Raw genomic sequence first — 23454 nt, 5'->3', positions numbered from 1 at the left:
GAGGGAATTCGATTTTAAAAGCTGCTGTTTATTTTGCTGTAGCCTACACCAAATACCATTAGACAAAGCATAGGAAAGGACATTTTTGGCGTAAGGTCAGAACAAAATAATTTGTGAAAGACTGCTTTCTATCGGCAAATAAAAAACGATGAGTGGGGAAATACCGCCCATTTTTGCATTAGCTCAGTGGTGGACCTCCATGCCCCTGATGCTGTATATCACGTGTCGGGCTCAGCTGCTTTTTCAACTTATCGTAATGCATCCTCAAAATTTGACAGTGACGTCAAAGTCTTAGGGAGCACAATAGCGCTGCTTAAGCAAAGAGTGATATGGGCACAATGTATTATTTTTTTTTTGGGGGGGGGGAGTTTTGGACCAGGGCACTTCGTATATAAGGAGTTTTGAGATAGCTATTTTGATAAAAATAGTTCAAACATCGGATAATAAAAAATCTGGGGTACACACAACCACCTAGGGTCCGGGGCAGACGTTGTAATCTATTCCCTGGGGGCATAAAGGGTTCTTATTGAAGGAATGCTTGCATAAACTTCAGAGTTAGCTCATTTGATTGAAAATTGAAAATCCTAGTCCCCTTTTCAAGAGTCAAAAGTGATCTGACGGTAACTAGCCCCCCCCCCCTCCCTACAAACTATCTTTTCCCTAAATGCGTCCGATCAAATGTTTTATATTGCCGTTTTGTTCTAAAGATTTTATCAATCTTATTTTATATTGAGATTAATATGTTAATATTAAGATTATAACAAAGACTCCAGGATTAAGTGCCCTTCTTAAGAATAAAAAATGATTGGAGGGCAACTACCCCCAAAGGGCCCTTTTCCTCAAATAAATGTGATCAAAATTTTGAGTCATGTTCTACAGAATAATTTAAAGATCAAATAACAAAAACTCAGGGGTCACCACAACTTTCCAGAGGCCGGGAGAAGTGTTGTATGTTCTGCCTTGGGGGGGGGGATAGGCCTAAGGTCTTATGTAAGAGATGATCGTATAAACATCAGAGTTGGATCATTTGATTGGAAATGGAAATTTTCATTTATTATTTTGAGAGTCATCAAAAGCGATCCGGGGGAATATTCCCCTCCCCACCCTCTTTTCCCCAATTGCATCCGATCAAAATTTTGAGATAACCATTTTGTTTGAAATAGTCCAACGATCAGGTGACAAAACTTCCGGGTCATCATACCCGCCACCCCACCCCCAACTTGAAACCCGAGGGAAGGGTTTTAACTTATACCCCAAGGACAAATAAGGTTTTTACGGAAAACGTGGTCGTATAAACTTCAGAAGGGACTCTAGCTCCCTTTTTAAGAGTCAAGTGATCCAATGGCAACTAGCCTCTCCCACCAAACCCAAGGCCATAAGGCTCCAATTTTTTCCCCATGGCCACTTTTTATGAAAGAGATGGTCGTATAAACTTCGGAAGAGCTCGGTTGATTGAAAATCGGAAGTTATAGTGGTCTTTTTAGGAGTCAAAAGCAATTGGAGGGCCTTCCCCAAATGTGTCCGATACAACAAAACTCTGGCATTGGTACTCCCCTCCCCAGGGTTCATTGGTTGGCGTCGTAAGTTATGCCCAGGGGGCACTTATGGTTTTTATGGAAGGGCTACTCATATAAGCTTCAAAATAGGTTCATTTGATTGAAAATTGAAAGTTCTAGTTCACTTTTGAATAGTCAAAAGAGATCGGAGGTCAACTAGCCCCTCGCACTTTTATCCTCAAGCCCACGTTATGCCATGGGCTTGAGCTCGAGTACGTAAGGGGGTTGTAAGGCTTTTTTTTCGAAGGGGTGGTCCTATAAAGATCAGAGGTAGCTCATTTGATTGGAAATTGAGTTACCGTTTTAACAGTCAAAAGTGATCGGACTGTATCTACCTCCCCCCCCCTCTCTCAACACCCCTTTTCCTTCAATTTGTCCTATGGATTTGAGAAAGCAATTCCCTTTGAAATAGTCCGACAATCAAATAACAAAACTTCAGGGTCAACATACCCCCCCACAGGGTGCAGGGGGACTAAGGGTTTCAGCTTGTGCTCAGGGGTATATAAGGTTTTATGGCAGAGGCGGTCGCATAAATTTGAGAGGGGACTCAAATGGTTATAAATTCATAGTTCTAGTTCCCTTTTCTAGTTCAAAGTTCAAAAGGGATCCAATGGCAACTAGTCCCCCTTCCCCACCAGCCTTCTTTTTCCCAAATACTTTCGATCCAATTGTTTATATGATAATTTTGTTCAAAATTGACCAAAAAACATATAACAAAAATTCTCGGGATAACACAGCCCCCAACCCAGAAACCGGGGGAAAATGTTGTCAGTTATGCCCCCGCGGTATATAAGTTTTTACGGAGGGGTGGTAATATAAACTTTAGAGTGGGCTCATTTGATTGTAAATCAGATTTTCTACAGCCGTTTTTAGGAATCGAAAGTGATTGGAGGGCTACTAGCCCCCCACCCGGGGCCCTTTCCCCCCAAATGCATTCGATAAAAATTTTGAGATAGTCATTTTGTTAAAAATAATTTAAAGATAAAATAACAAAAACTCCTTGTTTGACGTAATCCCCCAGAGCCAGTGGCCAAGTGTTGTAAGTTATGAACCGGAGGCATATAAGGTCTTTATGTAAGGGGTGATCGTATAAACTTCAGAGGTGGCTCATTTGATTGGAAACTGATGGTTCTAGTTACCTTTTTAAGAATCAAAAGTGAACGGAGGGCATCTACCTCCCCCCCCTCACATACACCCTCTTTTCCCCAAACATATTCAATCAAAATTTTGTGATGGCCCTTTTTCAAAATGGCCCAACAATCAGATAACAAAACCTTAGGGGTCAAAACACCTCCCCCAAGGCCTTGGGAAGGGTTGTAAATTATGCATGGAGGCATATAAAGCTTTTGTGGAAGAGGCAAACGGAAGGGAATCAGGTCATTTGAGTCGGAGGGGACACAAATGACTAGAAACTTAAAGTTGTAGTTCCCTTTAAGAGTCAAAAGTAATCTGATGGCAACTAGCCCCTTCCTCCACCAACCGTCTTTTCCCCAAATGCGCAAAGTCAGGATACCTGGCTCCACATCCACGGGTAAATCCCACTCCTCATACAAATATCCTCTGGACAATTCAGTTCTGGCGAAAATTTACCCTTGAAAATTACCCTTAAAATCTCCACGCCTAAAATTGAATCGGTAAAGATAAAGCAAGACACATAAAGAAATTGCGTGTAGAAATTCTGAAAAATTCACCCAGTGTAAAATTTCCCCTGAAAAGTTTACCCCCTGGAAACATCCCTTTCCATGTAATAATTCTCCCAGTAAAAAGTTCGTCCTTCTCTCCCACCTGAAAAATATATGCATACTTCCCAATAAAAAATAAGACAATGGGCAAATTTTATAACTTAATAACCTTTCTTCAGGGGCTTTAGGGGGTCATTTTGGGTCCAAAGACACATTTATTGGGCCTTTCAACCATGCTGACAAAAGCTATCTCAAAATTTTTATTGGACTATTTTGGGAAAAAGTAGCGTTGGAGTGGGTCTGTTTGCCCTCTAAATTTTTGGTCACTTAAAAGGGCACTATAACTAAAATGAACCATCGCCCGACGGTCTAGGTCCACTGGGTGGATGTGATCACCCCTGGGGAAAAAAATAAACACACATCTGTGATCTTTCTTGTAGCAAAAATTGCAAAATTCCACATTTTTCGAGATAAGACCTTGAAATCTCTGCAATTGGGTTCTTTGATAGTTCTTTGATGAATCTGATGATGCGTTTTTCATTAGAATTCTATAACTTCTAGGGGGTCTTTCCACCTTTTCTCGAAAATCAGACAAATTTTCTGAGGCTTTTAGCTTGTGATGGGTAAGATTAGACTTAATGAAACTTATATATTTGGAATCAGCACAATCAGCCAATTCTTTTGTAATATCTATTGGTATAAAAATTCGGTCTCTTAGAATTCCGGTTACTATTGAGCAGGGTCACTCCTTACTTACAGAATGTTACCACGAACCGTTTGGTTATTCATCAAAATCCAAATAGACATCATTGAAATATTGATAGTTTTTTTCTGTGCTATCAATATTTTCTGTGCAAATAGAAAAAGTTTTTCAACTAAAGTAAGGAGCAAGTTCAAAACTTAAAATAAATATAAATTACTCTGTATACAAGGAGGACTACCCCCTTCTGAGCACTTTGTTCATTAAACAGAAGTTTTTAGTGCTTTGAAAAATCTTTTTTTTACAATTATGTATTTTCTTAAAAATTTGGAAAAAAACCAAACTTCACAGTAAAGAGTAGGGAGCTAAGGAGCAGACAGTCCTTCATATAAAGAATATTCTGTTCAAATGGGTTGAGATCCCAGTCCTTTATCTCCCTGGTTAGTTGCTTTTAAAATATGTAAACCAATAATTTTACGTTGATTAATACCGTCCACGTTTAAATTCACAATCTCAATTTTGGATAAAATTTGAATATACTTAACAAATTGGCGATGAAAAGTAATTGTAGTGAAAAGTCCTTATTACTACTTATTACTTCTTAAGAATTTCGGTTGGATGAAAAGGAGTATTATATTTGTATGGATGGAAAGTCTGAGAGACTTTCGATCTTCTACATAACTGAAGCCATCACAACCTCTACAATAGGATTTTCTTATCGATAAATACATTACATACATTCGTTTAAATATGTTGAAGTACTTCATATAAATAGAAAAAGAAAAATATTACCATTTAAAATTGCTGAAAACTAAGTTCCTAGCAGTAGTTGCCACCTCAAGGAAATTAACGGGGCTTATGATGACCTGCCTTGCCTTTTCCACCTATATGCTTTTAGATACGGGAATTTAACGTTTTAGTTGTATAAAGAAATATTTGTTGAATTCCTACTCCCCCCCTACCTCTTCCAACATTTATCTTAAGCCTCAGAAAGAGTAAGCAGTTTGTCTATTAAAATGTACTCTTGTAGGAATCTGCACAACCCCTACCTAAACAATGACTCAACCTCCTTCATTATAGCTGATACGCAATTAGAGATCATCAAACTTAGCCTAATTTTATTACAAATAAAGCGAATCAACATGGGTTGAATCCAGTACTGTCACCGTTTGGCATTCCTTCTTTTGCAGAAGGGAAGCCTAAAATGTAGTTATTGACACTTTTAAATCAAATAAAAAAAATAAAATAAAATAAAAGGTAAAGGATACGGCATTAGACTTTACAGTCCGTACCGGTGGTGCTGATCTCCGTTTCTTAACCCTTCAGCCAGGAAGTACAATGGGGGTTGGGGGCCAGCCATCCTGTGCTTTCGCACACCCTTCCTGTTTACCTTCCCCAGATTTCTCCAGGTACCCATTTAGAGCTGGGTCGACTCTGGCTAAGCTTACAGAGTCACGCCACTAACCCCCGTCCCAAACTGAAGAATTGGGTACACTGGGATTCGAACCCGCGTCCTCTCAGACAAGGGATCCCGAATCCAGCGCACCAACCCATTCGGCCAGGGTAAAGTCGTAGTTTGGTGCCCAAAACCTCCTAAACTGTCACCAAACCACCACTGCTATTTTGGGGTCTGCCCCCCTGGAAAATTTTCTGCCGACACCCTTAGAATGAAGCAGCACCATTGGACCTCGTAATCCTTGAATGTCCTTCTCCTTCGGCCTGGATTTCCAAAATTCCTATTTTTTGTGATGAATAAAAATTTTAGATAAATTAATCAATCACATAAGTAGGATGATTATTTGGTATTTGATTTTGTAATGAAACAATAAAGCAAAACGTCAAAACTACCCTCTCCTACTTACTCTAAAAGATGTGTCGTCTATATATTTTATTTCTCCGGTTTTTGCATAGTCTAATGGGAATTCTGAGGAGTTGACGTCAAGGGCACTAGTTCACAAAAATAAAGGGTGGGGGGAGACGAAGAAATGCAGTTCTTCTTAAAAGAAGATAGAAAATGTATATTTTCATAGTTTGGAAGGGAGGCAATTTAGTTGTTTTCAATTTTTTCAATCAAAATACCAAAAAAGAGGTATTTTTCAAAACCTAGGAAACGGGGTTGATTGGTGCCCCGGGTTCATCTTCGAAATTACTTTGTAGAGTGGAATTTAATTAGAAATCACCTAAAAGTACTAACTAAAAAAAATACATCTTAGAAAAGATGTTAAGCAGTAAGGCATTTAATTATTAAGGTCAATGGCCGCTCTAACTAGGAATGTGCATGTAAATTTACTTGATGAGGTGGGGGGGGATTGAAAAAATGAACAAGCAGACGATTTATACTGAAAATACAAAAAAACAATCTGAGGAGAAAATTGTGAAAACATAAAGATTTGAGTGAAAGATCCGAAGGCTCTTCTTGTGTACATGTGGGCCCCAAAGTATATTTTCGCAGTAGCAGAGTGGAAAGGTTGTCCATTAGTACAATGAAGATACAACAAAAACACGTAGACCTTGAACAAATTTCAACAAACATGATTTTTGCACCATTCCACAGAGAAAAAAGCGCTTATTACCGTATCTAAAATTGGTGTTACTACTCTTAAGAGAAATATGTCAAATTCACCCTGAAAGCGCGGAGGAGGGGTCAAAAGGCTAAAAATTCAATATGCGATAATACATAGAAAAAGATTTTTTCTATGGGGCTGTTGGGGTAAAAAATAAGGAAAATGAATGTAAAAGCAGTCCCTCCCATGTCATCGGGACTATATTTGGAAATGCCTCTTTAGAGTTTGAAGTGGGAAGGGTTATCTCCGAAAAACCTTGTGTGTCCTTTCTAGGGTTTTCTTGGTCACAGATAACCAAAAAGGGAAAGAAAGAACTTGGAACCTACAAAAACTGAAACCTTTACTATTGAGAGGCAAAAGAAAAAAAATGGAAATCGTATTTGAAAAAAAAATGTATTTTGTTCGAGTACCGGGAATGGTATCAGGCAACAGGTTTTGTTGCCATACTTTTCAAGTCTGCCCTCAAGGTGCGAAGGGGAAGGGTGAAAAAATTTATATCATGAAAATTTGCTGGAAAACATAACTTTTATGGAGTTATCGGGTTCGTAAAAAAAACAGAAAGGAACGTGTAAATACTCTCGAATAAATATGACATGTGGCACCGGCTTGATGTTCTATCAGTATCAATTGAGCTCAGTAACTAGTACTTCACCTTTGAAATTACACCAGCCAATACTACTGATATCCATTTACTAGCCTCCTGAACAATTTCGCACAATGCCACCTAAAAGAGAGGTATGCGTATTATTATAATCCTGTTGATCAAATTTTAGCTGAGACCTTGAATTTCCTTGGTTCTAAGCTTATACCAAGGTGACTTGTGGTAAGCGTACGAATACTTTACTTTATTTTCTTGGTTCTATTGAAAACATAATACAGAAAAATGTGGGTCTGCTGTGGTATCTACTACTCCAACAAATTTTGGTATTGAGCGCTATCTAGTTTTCATGAAAAAAGGATCTAGTTCAAACACTTGCTTTAAAAGAATCGTTTGCTTTGCAGTGAAATCAATTAGCTAATTCCAGTTTTACCATAAATTGGCTTTTAGCAAGAAATAAAAAAAAATTTGGCACATTTTTGAGACTTTTAAGCATAATTGAAAAACAGTCATTAATCTTTCCTTGTAATTTCTGAATTTTCTTCTTCAACTTCTATTCAAGGATCTTCTACCATAATCCTTTTTTAAAGATCTGTTCTGTTTTTATTTTCCTCTAATTATTTTCCTCTTAGGACGATATTTTATTTGGAAGATCATTCTTTGTCCATTACTCTTCTAGTCCTGATGATTCTTGGTCGAATATGGTAGTAGTGGTTCTCTGATACACTGAATCTGATGGTGTGATTTTCGTTAAGATTCTATGACTTTTAGGGGTTTTTACACCCTATTTTCCAAAATAAGGCACATTTTCTGAGGCTCTTAACTTTTGATGGGTAAGACTAGACTCGATGAAACTTATATATTTAAAAAGAGCATTAAAATGAGAATTTTTTTTATGTAGCTATTGGTATCAAAACTTCATTTTTTAGAGTTTTGGTTACTATTGAGCCGGGTCGCTCCTTATTACAGTTCGTTACCACGAACTGTTATATATATTATAAAAATTATTTGTCCTAACAAAACTTCCGCAAAAAAAAAATTGCTGGTTTAAACTTGGCAAACTTGGTTTAGAAACCTAAAAAATATTTCAAATCCCGCTATTAAAGTCCTTTGTCATCTTATGTTAAGCCCTCCGATAGAAAAAGTTCGATAACCTTTTTAATGTTTGTCTATGGGAACTATTTATTTAACAACTTGAGCAGAACAGAATTTACTGACAATTACTGAATTTACTGAACAGACGAACAGAAATTACTCCGTATATGAAATTAGTTGTCCCCTCCGCAATCCCTCGCTCTTTACGCTAAAGCTTTAAATTATTTTAAAAAGTAGAATTGTGGCAAAGAGTTAAACTTTAGCGTAAAGAGCGAGGGATTGCGGAGGGGACAACTCATTTCATATACGGAGTAATTTCTGTTCGTTTTAAGTTTTAATGTCGCTCCTTACTTTCAGCTAAAAAAATTAGTTTTTTTTATTTAATTTCTGAACGTTTTTGAATTAATGCATGTTTGGTGTTGGCTCTCCGCACATAAATTATTAAAATGAAATTTGTATATTAATTCTTTTTTTGGCTAAATGGCTTTCTCTTAGTTTTGATCAGACGATTTTGAGAAATAAGGGGTGGAGAAGGAGGCCTAGTTGCCCTCAAATTTTTCGGCTACTTAAAAAGGCAACTAGAACTTTTAATTTTTAACGAACGTTTTTATTAGTAAAAAATATACGTAACTTAAGAATTAACTTACGTAACAAACTTTCATAACCTTATATTTTTATTATGTATACGAGGGGATTTGTACCCTCGTTAATCCCTCGCTCTTTACACTAAATCGTAAGTTTTGTCCCAATTCTTTAAGAATTACCCCTTAAAGAATAAATAGTTGAAATTACTAAAAATACTTTAGCATAAAGAGCAAGGTATTTATCTCCTCCTAAATACCTCGCTCTTTATGCTAAAGTATTTTTAGAACCCCTCATATGCGTAATAATCTCTGTTCGTTTTAAGTTTCAATGCTACTTCTTCCTTTCATTTGAAAAAAACGTTTTCATGTTTATTTTTCATTGTTTTCTTACAGTAATACTAGAGAATCCTGCGCCCTGGTCATTGAATTTTTCTTCCCCATGACAGATTCCTCCAAGGAAAGATCCTCCAACATAGCCCCCTCTCCTCAGCCCCACCCCCAAACAAAATAAAATCCCCCTGAAAACGTCTGTACACTTCCCAATAGCCATTACTATATGTAAACACTGGTCAAAGTTTGTAACTTGCAGCCCCTCCCCCAGGGATTGTGGGGGAGTAAGTCATCCCCGAAGACATAGTTATTATGGTTTTCGATTATGCTGAACAAAATGGCTATCTCAAAATTTTGATCCGTTGACTTTGGGAAAAAAATGAGCGTGGGAGGGGGCCTAGATGCCCTCCAATTTTTTTGGTCACTTAAAAAGGGCACTAGAACTTTTAATTTCCGTTAGAATGAGCCCTCTTGCGACATTCTAGGACCATTTGGTCGATACGATGACCCCTGGGGAAAAAAAAACAAAAAAAAAACAAACAAACAAATAAACAAGCACCCGTGATTTGTCTTCTGGCAAATAATACAAAATTCCACATTTTTGTAGATAGGAGCCTGAAACTTCTACAGTGTGGTTCTCTGATACGCTGAATCTGATGATGTCATTTTCGTTAAGATCCTACGACTTTTAGGGGGTGTTTCCCCCTATTTTCCTAAATAAGGCAAATTTTCTCAGGCTCGTAACTTTTGATGGGTAAGACTAAACTTGATGAAACTTATATATTCAAAATCAGCATTAAAATGCGATTCTTTTGATGTAGCTATTGATATCAAAATTCAATTTTTTAGAGTTTTGGTTACTATTGAGCCGGGTCGCTCCTTACTACAGTTCGTTACCACGAACTGTTTGATATGGCGAAAGCAGTATCTAAGCGGCTGTTCCTGGCCTGAGAGGAACACATATTCGTATCCTTTCTTTGTTATTGAATGTTTTAGAATGTTTTTTAGAAATTTTTTGAAATGTTTTAGAAAGTCCGTTAAATAGTATATGATTCACCGGAATTGCATATCTTCTGCGATTCACAGATGATGAGAATCTGAGGATGGTAATGAGGTGATGGTGATTTGCGAGGTATTATGTTCTAGTGAATTTTAGAAAAAATCTAAATAACTGAAAATTGAATTTCATTTGTTTTACTATTTTCGGAGACTATTGGTTTGTAGAAAAAAGTTGTTTTCTACCCATAAGACAGGTTAGAAATTGACAACAATATTGTTACGACATTTGATACAAAATGCTTTAAATACAAACCACTATAAGTGAGAAAAGAAGACAAGTCTAATTTTAGCAATATCAGTAGTTTTGAAATATTTTGACCGCTAGAAAAGTAGCCGACTCTAAATTTTAAAAGAAAGCTAACTAACTGAAAAATGAGCTTCAATTTTGTTTTTACTCTTTTCGAAGACTGTTTTTTTTTTTTTTTTTTTTTTTTTTTGAAGAAATTTGTTTTCTCTCTATAAATCAGGGTATAGATTGATAATAATATTGGTACGGCATGTGATATAGAAACCTATCAACGCTAACCACTATAATTGAGAAAAGAAGACAAGTCTAATTTTGGCAATATCCATTGTTTTGAAACACTTTGACAGCTAGAACAGGAACAAGACAATGAATTTGACATACTGTAAACTTGTCAAATAGTCAATTAACTCGCTATGTGAATGTTGAATATACCGTTCGGCTCACAATCCAGTTCCTTTTCCAAATATAATAATCTTTACTATTACAATTCCACCATAGCCCCCCTTCTATAATACCAGGATATAGCTCTCAAAGCTAAATACAAAAATTTACTGCTTTCAATTTTTTTTTTTAATTCGGATCATTAACCAACTGTGACTGAAAAATCGTTGAAAAACAGTTCAAAACGATGAGACCTGCGTGCTTTTATATTTAGCATGGAGGTATATGTCTCCACTGAATGGAGTGGGAGGGATGGACGTAATTTTGATAGCAGCGATTATTGTATTTGGAGAGAGTGTGTCCGGGCAAACAAATAACCTATTCATTTGTTTGAATTGAGATAATGTAACGCGTTTGGGTGGCTTGCAAAAAACATAAACCAATAGATTTAATTCATGATTTTATCATGAAAATGTTCGGAAATACCTTTTGAATGATGAGGGGGTCCCAGAAGGCCATCAATAGTGTTCTACGGTGGTGTGAATTGACATAGTGTAACATGTTGGGGTGACGCGCAAAAAAACACGAACCAATGGATTTAAAGCATAATTTTTAATGAGAAAATATCTGAAAAGTATCGTAAAAATGACGAGAGGGTGCCAGAGGGCCAGTCATAGTGTGACACGGTGATGTGAATTGCTTTGACTAACATCTTCTAAAGTTAAAGCTGGGAAATGTTAAAAGAATTTTTTCGACTGAGGGGGAGTAAAATCTAACGCTCACTCATAGAAACAAGGTATTTTTATTAAAATCACTCAGAAAAATACTCTTAATATGGTTTAAATGTGTCTCTAATAACAGCTCTTCCCCTCTGGAATTGCTTGCTAGGGTGGAATAGACACATATTGTCACGGTGGCGTGAATATGTAAAGCCTTGGGTCAATGAAACGTGATATTTTTATTAAAACCTCTCAGAAATAACCGAATGCAAAAATCTGTCTCTTTTTTTTCATTTACATGTTTAATTTTTCAAACGGTGATTTTGTTACTATCAATATTTAAATAAATGGAATGTAACAAGCAGGCGCATCCGAGAGTGCAATAGAAACGAGCCATTTTCACTGAGACCTATCGAGAATATCCCTTAACAAGGCTTAAATTTATCTCTAATATCACCCTTCTCCCTCTTGAATTGCTCTCTAGGGAGGGCTAGCCACATATTGTCACCATGCCGTAAATATGTATAGCCTTGGCTCAATGAAACGTGGCATTTTCATTATAACCTTTATAAAGAAATAACCGAATGCAAAAATCTGTCTCTTTTTTGCATGTTTCATTTTTCAAAATGTGATTTTGTCAGTATCAAGATTCAGATTTATGGAATATAACAGACAGGCGGATCCAATAGTGCAATAAAAAAGAGGCATTTTCGCTAGGAGCTTTCAGAAATACCTCTTAATATGGATTAAATTTGCCTCTAATAACAACCCCCCCCTCTAGAATTGCTTCCTAGGGTGGGCTAGCTAAATATTGTCACAGTGGTGTGAATAAGAGTAGCCCTGGCTCAATGAAACGTGGAATTTTCGTTAAAACCTCTCAGAAATAACTGAATGCAAAAATCTGACTTTTTTTGTTCGTTTGCATGTTTGGTTTTTCAAATGTGATTTTGTTAGTATCAAGATTTAAATTAATAGAATGTAACATACAGGCGCATCCGATAGTGCAATAGAAGCGAGGCATTTTTACTCAGACCTCTCAGAATTACCTCAATACGGCTTAAACTTACCTCTAATAACAACCCACCCACCCCCCTCTGGAATTGCTTGCTAGGGTGGGCTAGCCACATATTGGTACGGTGCCGTGAATATGCATAGTCTTGGTTCAAATAGACGATTTTTTCATTAAAAGCTCTCAGAAATAGATCTTAATACGGATTAAATTTACCTCTAATATCAACCATCCTTTCTGGAATTGGTTGCTAGGACCCTCATCTTTCTTTAATTCATGGCCCCTTTTGCTTATATTTAATCCTTATAAGCTTTTTCATGTTTTATTTTTCGTTTGTTATGCCCTAACTGCTTTTTCCGTGTTTTAATAATGGCTTGTAAATTTGCTTTCATTAACAAAATTTGTATGTACAAAAGTCTGTGTCCTTCAGATTCTTGTATTGGGATAAAAGTTTGACAGATAATTGTTTAAGCGTTTTAAGTATCTTGTAGCCCCTTTCGCTTTTATTTCGCCCCTGGTAGTTTATTCAACTTCCAATAGTGTAAGAGACTTTATAACTAAAGAATGCGCTTCGAGCAACCCACAATATTATCTGATAACACTCTCTAAAAGTATTCCTTAATACGCAGGTGCATACCAAGCGTTAAACAATTTTAGTAATTGATTTTCCCCTTTGCATGTCAATTATTGTGGACATATGGGAACATACAGTTCATTGAATCATTCTAGTATCCGCGAACAGGGGGTTCTCCTTGCATGCGGTAGGTTATTATGTAAAGTGTATTAGCCAAATCATAATATTAGAAAATATCTCATGGTTCAACGATTTAGTTATCACTCCATTCTATTGAGGGGGAATCCCTTTCGAATCCTAATTTCGACAAAAAATCTTAAAATAATAAATGTTACCACAGAAAAATGCCTTGAAAGAAAAAAAATCTCTTATAGTATTATATAACACCCCGCATGTACATCGTCATTACGTAACATCCCACGTATGTGTCACTTCAACCGGGGTTATTTTTTACCTTCAACTGAGTGAAGGTTATTTAGTGGTATTCAATCAGGTTTCCATTCTAGTACCTGCTAACCTGTGTCATTACGTCAGATGATTTACAAAGAGAGCATGCTATATGAGGTAACAAGGCAGTATCCAGGGGCGAGGGATGGTAAGGGGGTTCGAACCCCCCCCCCCTAAATACTTGTCCGATTCGTAAAAAAACATAACAAAATGAATATAAAGAATTTATGATGCGTATTTTAACCCGGAAAAAATTCCTGGATACTACCCTGTGAAGTAGTCAGAAAATTTTATTCAGAAAAATTTGAAATGATGTGGGACTAGCATACAACAAAATTAAGAGAAAAATTTAATTTCAAAATTTTATTGCTCTATGTCTAAAACCATCACAGACGGTTTTATAAATCATACCCAACTGGACAGAACTAAACTCAAGAACTATACAATGATACCCATTTAACAAATGCAGGACTTTAAAAACAAACTTCTTAGATTTTACGCATCGAAATTTACTGACAGTAATATAAGTCATAAAGTTAGACAAACTAAACAGCTTCAAAGAACAAGATGAAGGGGGCGAGAAATGAGTTAAAACATAAGTACAGCTAATCTTTATAAAATGCTATAATCACACCTAACAATCCAGCTGTCCAATCAGTTGAGCAGTCAAAATAAATTTAGCCCTTCCATTTCAAAATTTGGAAAGTTCCACCGGAGTACACTTTTTAGTAAGGATGTAAAAGCATTTCAAAGATGTGCATCAGACCTAACACCTAGCACTTATGGGTTGAATGACGAATCTTTGTTCCCCCTGTGTTTAGTCCCAAATAAATGTACCTACAGTTATATTTACTACATTTACAATTGTAGTTAAATTCAATTCAGGTTTTTTTTTAAGTAACTGTATATTTTTGTGTTTTTAGCAATTTATTTTAATTATTTACTCTAGTTTAATCCTTACAAGATAAATTATTGTAAATACCATAAGAATTTACAAGGAGGGGGATAGACAAACCCCACCGTTTCCAGGAGCACTAATGCACGGAAGTTCATAATTGTGCAATGCTTAGAAAAGTTTGACACTTTTCTGGTAAACAAATATTCTTTTTCCAAACAATCTCCAGCCAACAACTCCCGGAAAATTTATGAGGGCGATAGTCCTAATTTAATGTCAATCTGATTTTATTTCGATTGATTTTTTTTCAGAGGTGCAAATGCATTATTTTGGTATTGGACAGCTGAACCACAACTACTTGGAAAAAAATGACTAGCAATACAAAGCTAGCTACAAAATCTACAAATAAATTAAATTTAATCACCTTTGCAAGGAATACAATTTCAGCCCATCGCCAAGGTCACTACCACACTTGGCTGCGATTGCTTGAAACATTTCAAAGAGGGACCCCAAGCACTTAAAGTTTTGAGTCACTTCGTAGTGAGTACAAAAACCTAGATGGTATTACAATCATGCTCTGCAATTTTGGAGAACCATTAATCCTTGCTGGTAATGCTAGCTCAGCTTAGAACAACATTTCTGGTTTAAAAAAAAATTCACTTTAGTTTGCAATGAAAAAAAAGTCTTGCAACAAATGATAAACAACATACACATACACAAGACAAAACAAAGGAGAGATAAGATACAAAAAGTGAGATCCCTATTTATAAAAAGTACTTGGAAAAATACAGTGTTAAATAAATGGAACTAACTAGGCAGAAAGTACAAAACAAAAACGAAATTAGGTGCATAAACTTACTTTCTGGGTCAAGTTTAGCTATACGAAAAACATTCAAATTCTGTCCTAAATTTAATTTCAAATTTAATTTTGAAAACAGAATTTTAAAGCCCTTTTAATTTGTTTTAATCTCTTAGGTTCGAAACTAACCTGTATATCACTTTGTAAACTACATTCTAAGATATTTCTACAGATATTTCCATGTCTACAGTTTTTGCTCTGAGCACGTCCGGATACCCAAAAAAATACCAAAAAAACTGGAGGCTGGAGGAGAGGGGTAGAATAGGAACCGAAGAGCCAGCTTTACTGAGAAAGATATGCTTTAAAAACGTTTTTCAAACGCAGGTCAAAAATTTCAGAATTCCCGACATTCTTATGTGACTACGCACTGACTCCACCCTGTGACTGAACTAACGGAAAGTCAACTAAATTCCAACAGTGAAACAGTCAGAATAGCTGTGACTACGGAAGGTAAGATGCCTGAAGATGATCACAGTTCAGCCATAGGCAACAAAAGTCTAAGGTACGAACGCACTCTAAATATCTAGTTTTTCTGCCTTGATTCTTTGATCCTTTGATGGTTGTCAACGATCGGTTTTAATTATCAAATAGTTCAATATTATTTCAAAAACATCAGCTATATAAGAACTTCCTCTCTCAGTTTCATGAAAGAGAAAATGGGAAGACTGATTTTTATCTAAAGGTTCATTCACAATGAGATTTTACAAACATCAAAATTTAGCAAGCGCTAATTTGAACCAATTAGAATTTTTCATGAAATTTTTCAGCCAATGAGAAAATCCTAGGAAAAGCCTGATTGGTTCAAATTAAAGTTATATAATCCTCGGTATTAGTCAAAAATAATTGTGAATGGGTGTTAAGCTACGCAGTCTGATATTCAAGCTCTACTAATCTGTTTACCTTTGTCTTAAAGCTAGCCTTAAAATATGCATGGATACCTTAAATATTTCATAAGTGTTTACTAACGGAATTTTTAAATTTAATTTTCTCAATTCAAGTTTTACATGCGTTGGATATTTTTGCATAGCAGTCTAATGTATGCTTCCTTGTTAGACTTAACGGCCATCAATCACCAAAACAAATTGTTAAAATAATTGACTTAGTAAATTATCTAAACCTGCGGTATACTTTTCTCATTAGAGGACCCTCCGCAATTAAAACAAATTCCTAAAATGCAAAATAAAAAAAAAAATAATTCCCTTAATTTCTATCGATTTCAACATTCTCTTATAAAACATAATTTATCGATTTTTCTTTAACAAAATGGGTACAAACATCGACATGGTTATTATAGATGTCACTACTGATATGTAATACCACAGACGTGAGTATAGACATGATTACCATAAATATGTTTTATAATCGAAATTTGGGGAATTGTTTTTCTGATTGAAGGCTGGCAGGAGTTGAACGTTTTTTGCGTAGCAAAGTCAATATAGGCTTCATCTATAGACTAAACGGTTATCAGCCACTACTACCTACAAGTATACTTAAAAGGTGCAATACTTAGAAAAGTTTAAAATACTTTGATATGCAAACAGTTAAAAGCCTCATTAAATAAAGATATACTTTTAATCAGTTTGTTCCCGAGCGACGCGCTTTTGTTAAACTCGGTAAAAAAATACAATGAGGGAAGTGACAAACAATATAAGTTTCTGGTTTTAATTATGGTAATGCACCAGTTATTTGCATTTAAGAGCATAATTTTCAGTTTTATTAAAGGTAGTTTGACTTGCATTCTATAAAAATTCAACAGAGATATACAACTATAAAGTACATGTTATGAAGACTCTGAAAATTCATAATTTGTGTATAAAGAGTACTAAGATCTAATGTGTAATTGCTCCAAAGTAAACGTCTTCAATGAACCATTTAACAGCAATCCCTAGCCCCCCCCCTCCAACTGCCTATAAACTTAAAAAAAAAAATTCGCATGCTGACACTTGTCGCATATTTCCCCCCAGATTTCTCCAAAATCCGGATTTCTTCAACTGCATATAGGTTCTGATGATTTATCAACAACGGATGACAAAGAATGTGATTAAGATTGTTCCGGTGAAATAGGTTCCCACTGGGAACAGGTGAACAACCTTGAATTTTTTCAAACATGGTGGCGTCAAACCAGTAAAATGTAAGGACGGGGGGGGGCAAAATGTATTTTACCATTTCTAGAGGGTAATTTTTTCGTTATTTTAATCATTCAGTAAAAACACCAAAAAAGGCATTTTATTGAAAATTTCCTAAGCAAAAAATCCCAAGGATTTTGACATTTTCTGTAATTGAATCTGGGGAATACGTTTAAATAAGTTTGAAGAATATCTTTTGTGTGCAAGTTCGTGTGCAGAACTGGTCAAATCAGCTTCTAAAAATATATATTAATTAAGCAGAATGTAAGTGTCAAATGATACAAATAGCGTCTATACGTAGATGATGAAGGACGCGCTGCCCCAGCATAAATTGCTGAGTATGGAGATAGATAATACCAGTCAGAGTTGTGGCTAGGTATTAAGTAATTTGAAACGCAAATATTCTTTATTTAGTAGGACCACCCCAAAAGGGTTGGAAAGATAATATGAGGAAGAAAAAGACGGAGGAGTCTCATTGGAGGTAGCGAGGCCCTTAACAGCGTGAGGTGAAAAAAGACCTTACGTAGCTATTGCTGGTCTTGGGTGGCTTTGCGCTTCAACATCTAACTAGCAGCGACATGGCAGGTAAGATTTATTAAGCGCTCAATAGCTGTAGTTAATGCTTTTATGAGGTAAATCTTTTACGCTTAACATGGCCGCAATGGCCATCTATACAAAACAAAACAATTATTTATTAATTTACTTTTCTACCTAGGGAATTTTACCGAGTCTAAATATTTTCTTCTTCAAATTTATAGGTTAAAATCTATGCAGTATTAAAAAAAAATGAAATTCTTGGATATCGATACTGCTAAACTACTTACTTCATTAAGAATATCTCAATTAGAACTATTTACAAGGATCTAAATGCTAGCACACTAGAAAAAATGGAAGCTAATACTGAAAGCTCTCTAGTGCTAGATGACGATACACTGACATCTCTTGGATGGATGAGGACTTCGTCAATGACGTGGATGACTCCGTTAGTACACTGAACATCTGGTCGTATTACTCGTGCCCGAATTCCATCACGCTCAATGTAATAATCTGCAAATACAACATGGAATAAAAATAAGAAAAATGGGTGCTTGTGTATTATTCAGAACACACTCAATAAGTGAAGTTAGGTTCTTTCATGAAACAAACTACGAAGCAGGTATATTTTATGAGAAAATCCGGTTTCATAGCCACAAAGACAAAACTAAATTTAGTTTGCTACGCACAGTGATAGAAGATAGCGTCTGAACATGGATTTTGAAATGAAGATTTGGGATTTTCGAAGACTGAAAAAGAGGCAATTATATTTTTCCTGGATAAGGGGTTGTTGCCCACAACAAAGCAGTGCGTTAATGGACGCAACATGACTTTATACTCTTACGAGAAGGAACATTTTTGGAAGTGTAACAATAGACCATGTTTGAAAGTATTATATTTTCATCATATTTTGTTTTATCTCATTAGCTTTATCAAAAGTTTGGGCTATATATTTGCACATTAGGGGGGGGGTGCATTATTTCAAATACCTAACCTAACCACCTCTATATATAAAATACTTCACTTGTTGAGTGTGTTCTAAATAATACACAAGTACCAAAAAATGTTTATAAGTTTCTGATGAGCTGAATAAGCCAAATGACTTGTATTTGTCAGCCTCTTAGCTCAGGGACATCGTTTCAAGACACTACAAATAAATTCCAGCCTGTGTGTGCCTGTCTTAACTGTATAGGTAATACATTGATTACTATCTTTGTTTTTGCCTATAGTTGCATTTGTGTGTATTTAATATTTTTTTTCTTTTTGCCTTTCCCATTTGCTTCTAAGCTCAAACAATAGGGTCTGTGGAAAATATATCCACTTTTGTTATTTTATCAATCCCTTCCCTGAAATGTGCAAAACTACACAATTTAAATATAAAAAAGTTCAAAATCCGTCTTTATCCCCAAATGCACTAAAAACTTTCTTCTTACTAGGCCTACCCGGAAAATCAAAATTTGTAAGATTTAAAATCTTGCCTTTAAATTTCTTGCTTGACTCAAAGGTTCATAAAACTATACGCTTCAATTCAAAAAAAAAAAAAAAAAAAAAAAAAAAAAAAAAAAAAAAAAAAAAAAACGGATCTCCAAACACTAAAAATATTTATCCTACTCTGTCTACCCGGGAAAATCAAAATTTTAAGACTAAGAATAAGAGCATAGGGTAGCCAGGACACTTTATAATTATTCAAGGACAACACAGTATATATTTCAGAGCAAGCCAAAGGCCTTACCATAATGATCGTATGGAAGTACTTCAGAGATATAAATCATTTTAGAAAAAAACCTGCCTTTTCTGTAGCTGCCCTCACCTTTCCCCCTAAATTCATATACCAACTATGATTCAATACGTTGTATTATATTTCGTCAGTTCCCCTCCAATAGTCATAAAACAAAGACGGATTAAAATGTGACACCAATGCATATCAATCGGTTTTGTTTTACAGTTACCAGAAGGGAAATAAAAAAGTTGTAAGGATTTTGTTTGTCCTTCTGAAAATTTACAATTATGGAGATACGACCTTTTTATACCCAACTGACAATATGGTCAGATTTCGATTCTACCGTGCCTAAGCTGCGAATCCAAAATTTCACATTTGTATGTTCTGACTTTGCCGTTTAGCATTGGTATTACTAATCCATAAAGTCTCCCTATTAATCAAGTGGTTGTCCAAGTTAACCAATTTTGTTGGAAAAGTTCTAAAGTCATGGAGTATGTGTCGCTGATATGAGAGGAAACCCAAATGTTGTGTCAAAAAAACACCATCTGGCGATACCAAGCAAAATCATAAAGCTAATTACAAAACTTAAACGGAAATGTTAGCTGTATTCTTAATTTACATTTGGGCAAAACTAAAATACCAATTTCTGCACGGAAGGAATCTTCCGACAGAAAAGAGTTTTTCCAAAAATAAATAAAAAAAGAAAAACAACACGCACAAACGTCGGAGAGGAATTCTATCGCGAGAAAAGGGTGAATTTCAAATGCTTCAGCTATAATTATATGGAAAAATGGGGAAAGCTTACACACTTTGGCTATCAGTCCCTGGACAAAAAGCCTTTTTCTCTACAAAAATAAAACAGACCCTTTCTCTTTAAACCATTAAAAATATAGCCATAAAAATGGAAGAAACCACAAAAAGAGGAAGCTAAAAAAGAGAACAAACTGGACTTTAAGCAGCTACGGGAAATAGAAATCTCCAAAACTACCTTGCTTTATATCTCCAGGCTCATCTAAAAATTAGGACGATCAATAATTATAAGAAAAATAAAACATTAATAAAAACCTGCCAGTTTTTTAAATCTTGGCTTAAAAAGACGACCAGGTGATCAAAGACGATGCCATATAGTTTATTATTGTTGTTATAATTATTATAAAACTTGAAATACCTCTACTAAACTTCTAAAGAATTATGGCAGCGAAAAGGCATCATATTGGGAGAAAGCTACCAATAAGAAATAATAAAAATCACTAACCCTATAAATTTTGGTTGACTGAATTCTACTGGAAAAAATTTTCGGAACAAATTCCCCATTATTAAATAACGGTGTATTAAAATAATTAATAAATGATACTTACTAAATGGATTGCGAAACTTAAACTAATTTGAATCAACTTTGAAGAGTAGAGAGCTTAAAATATTCAATAGAATAATTTTTGAATGAATTGACTAGAATGACTTGCATTTAAGTAATAATGTTTGAATGGTCGTCGACGTTTATTAACATTATTAATATAATCGCAAGGAGTCAATGGTAAAACAGACCTGCCCGGCAACCACTATACCACATTTAAAACCTTTTAAACGCTATAATATAGTTACAGTCCATTTTGGTACTTCATCATTAAATGAAATTATGCTAGATTAAATTATGTAACTAAATTTGAATCGTCAGATAGTGACTTAATGAAAATGAGATTAAAAAGATTTACACAATTCAAGTAGTTTAAGATGAGTCGTTAAAGACATATAGATACTTCCTTTATTAATACCGTAAAAATTATCTATGCCTTATGCCTCCTTAAACAAGGGCTTACTCATATGGTGGCCCAAAAATGTCAAGAAATAAACAGCCAACATCGACAAATAATCAGTGCCATCTCAAGATGGCGCATCTGAAGTTTTCAAGCTTCTATAATAATGGCCAACACTGTTTGTTAAGCTTTTTTAAGAGGGTAACCAGCAGAAATATGCGTGTTAATTAACACTTTGAGTCTTCTGATCTACATCACCCTACTCGGTGGTTTTTCAGACTGTTAATAAAATTCGCTACCACTGGTAGTTCCAAGTGACTTTTATGGAGTCTGCCCAGCAGCTTTGCTGTTTTCCAAAGTCTTGTAGTTCCAACCACTGTTTTCCAACCACTGGTAGTTCCAAGTGACTTTTACGGAGTCTACCCAGCAGCTTTGCTGTTTTCCAACCTCTGGTAGTTCCAACCACTGTTTTCCAACCACTGGTAGTTCCAAGTGACTTTTACGGAGTCTGCCCAGCAGCTTTGCTGTTTTCCAACCTCTTGGTAAAATTGGCAATTTTGTCTGCGTAAATGGTGCCTCTTAGTCTCCTATTCTGTCCGTTACCTCCCTTCAACCTCGGTTCCCTCCGGAGGTACACCACTATCTAGCCTAACTTAAAGTACTAATCTAAAACATTTTTGTTTATCTTTGTATGTTCTCTGGTGCTCTTCTGTCCCTTGCTGGTGAAGAAGCTTCCTATTCTCTCCTGCAAACTTTACTAACTTTAAAACACATAGTTTTCCGGTTAAACCATCCAGTTTTCCGGTTTAACCGGTTGTTAAATGCTGGCAGCTAATTCAGTCTTCTCAACAACACATACCAGCTAGACAAGACAACCTAGATTCAGAAACATTAACCGAACCATTATCTTACAGCAGTTAACGCTTTTGGCTATTATCGTGTAAGTTTCATAATCATGGAAGTTCCAGATAAGATCTCCAGGCTGACAGCAACAAATTTACGCATACATTAACCAAAGGTACTTCAAACAATAATTTATAACTCTAAATATCGAACGAAACAAAACCAATACATTTAACGGTTGATACAAGAAATCATAGTGTTTGAAAAAAAACGAAGATATGTTATTAATAAATAATAAAAACAAATGAATAAAGGTATGTTAGTCTAGATAGGCTCAAGGGATTTGATCTTCTTATCTATGTCTAGTAATTATACAGTTCCACAATAGTATGGCAGCCCAAGCAATTGACAAAACGAGTCCAATGTAGAACAGAAATCGTAACGTTAAACCTCAAAACTTAAAAACAAAAATTATGCGTTTTAATGGAAGACCAAGCTTTCACTTACACGAACCTGAAGTTTCATTTCAGTTATTTGAAACAGAACTTTTAAGAAAACAAATCACCGTTTGCGGCTAAAATCCGGAATGATTGAGTTTCGATATTGACATGCTCCTTACAAAATTGCTCATAAACCTTCAGTTCTCTAAAATTTCAAAATTGAAGTTTCTTCATATAAGCTGCCTATTCAAACCACAAAAATACACTACAAGTTCATTCAGTTCTCTTTTGCGTTAGAGTTTTGCATTTAAAATATTTTTAACCATAAAAGATTAGTTTGATTGCAAGTTTAGATAATTCCAATTTTTAATAATGAATTATCAACTTGGAAGTGACGAAGGACTTACGAGTCACGGCTAATTAGAGTAAAACCAAGACAGAACTGTCACGACAGATCAGTTCTGCGAGCCATTTGAAGGCAATCAAAGACCAAAAAATGATTGAAGGACTTATGACCGACCATGTCCACATGACTTACAGGCAATTGGACGACTGAGATTGTTCATATTACACTAGCTTTGCCTTCTGGGAAAGCCCAGTGGAATTGCAACAGGGGTGACCGAGATTTTTGGGTAAGCAAGACAGGGGGCTGATATATTTTCAAACACTTCTGAGTAATTAGAGTATAACCAATACAGAACTGTCACGACAGATCAGTTCTGCGAGCCATTTGAAGGC

At 35.6% G+C, this 23454-nt stretch overlaps 2 protein-coding genes across 3 annotated transcripts in view; both read right to left on the bottom strand.

Annotated features, from left to right (window-relative positions):
- The window catches only part of LOC136040691 (uncharacterized), a 146436-nt gene that overhangs the window by 21641 nt on the left and 101341 nt on the right, over positions 1 to 23454 (bottom strand). The gene's annotated exons all lie outside the window — the stretch shown is intronic.
- Positions 13894 to 23454, bottom strand: part of LOC136040558 (fasciclin-1-like) — a 98124-nt gene continuing 88563 nt past the window's right edge. Inside the window, exons 12-13 of one of the 2 annotated variants that reach the window (XM_065724773.1) lie at positions 20668 to 20691; positions 13894 to 18472 (exon numbers count right to left, since the gene is read on the bottom strand). In XM_065724773.1, the coding sequence (XP_065580845.1) occupies positions 18279 to 18472; positions 20668 to 20691 (218 nt within the window). In that variant the 3' untranslated portion in view covers positions 13894 to 18278. The remainder of the gene's footprint in view (positions 18473 to 20667; positions 20692 to 23454) is intronic. The other variant, XM_065724775.1, reaches the window with a different exon arrangement.

Source organism: Artemia franciscana, chromosome 21, assembly GCF_032884065.1.
Source record: "Artemia franciscana chromosome 21, ASM3288406v1, whole genome shotgun sequence".
NCBI lineage: Eukaryota > Metazoa > Arthropoda > Branchiopoda > Anostraca > Artemiidae > Artemia > Artemia franciscana.
Note: the sequence above shows the minus strand (reverse complement) of the source record. Positions and strands in the feature narration are given on the sequence as shown.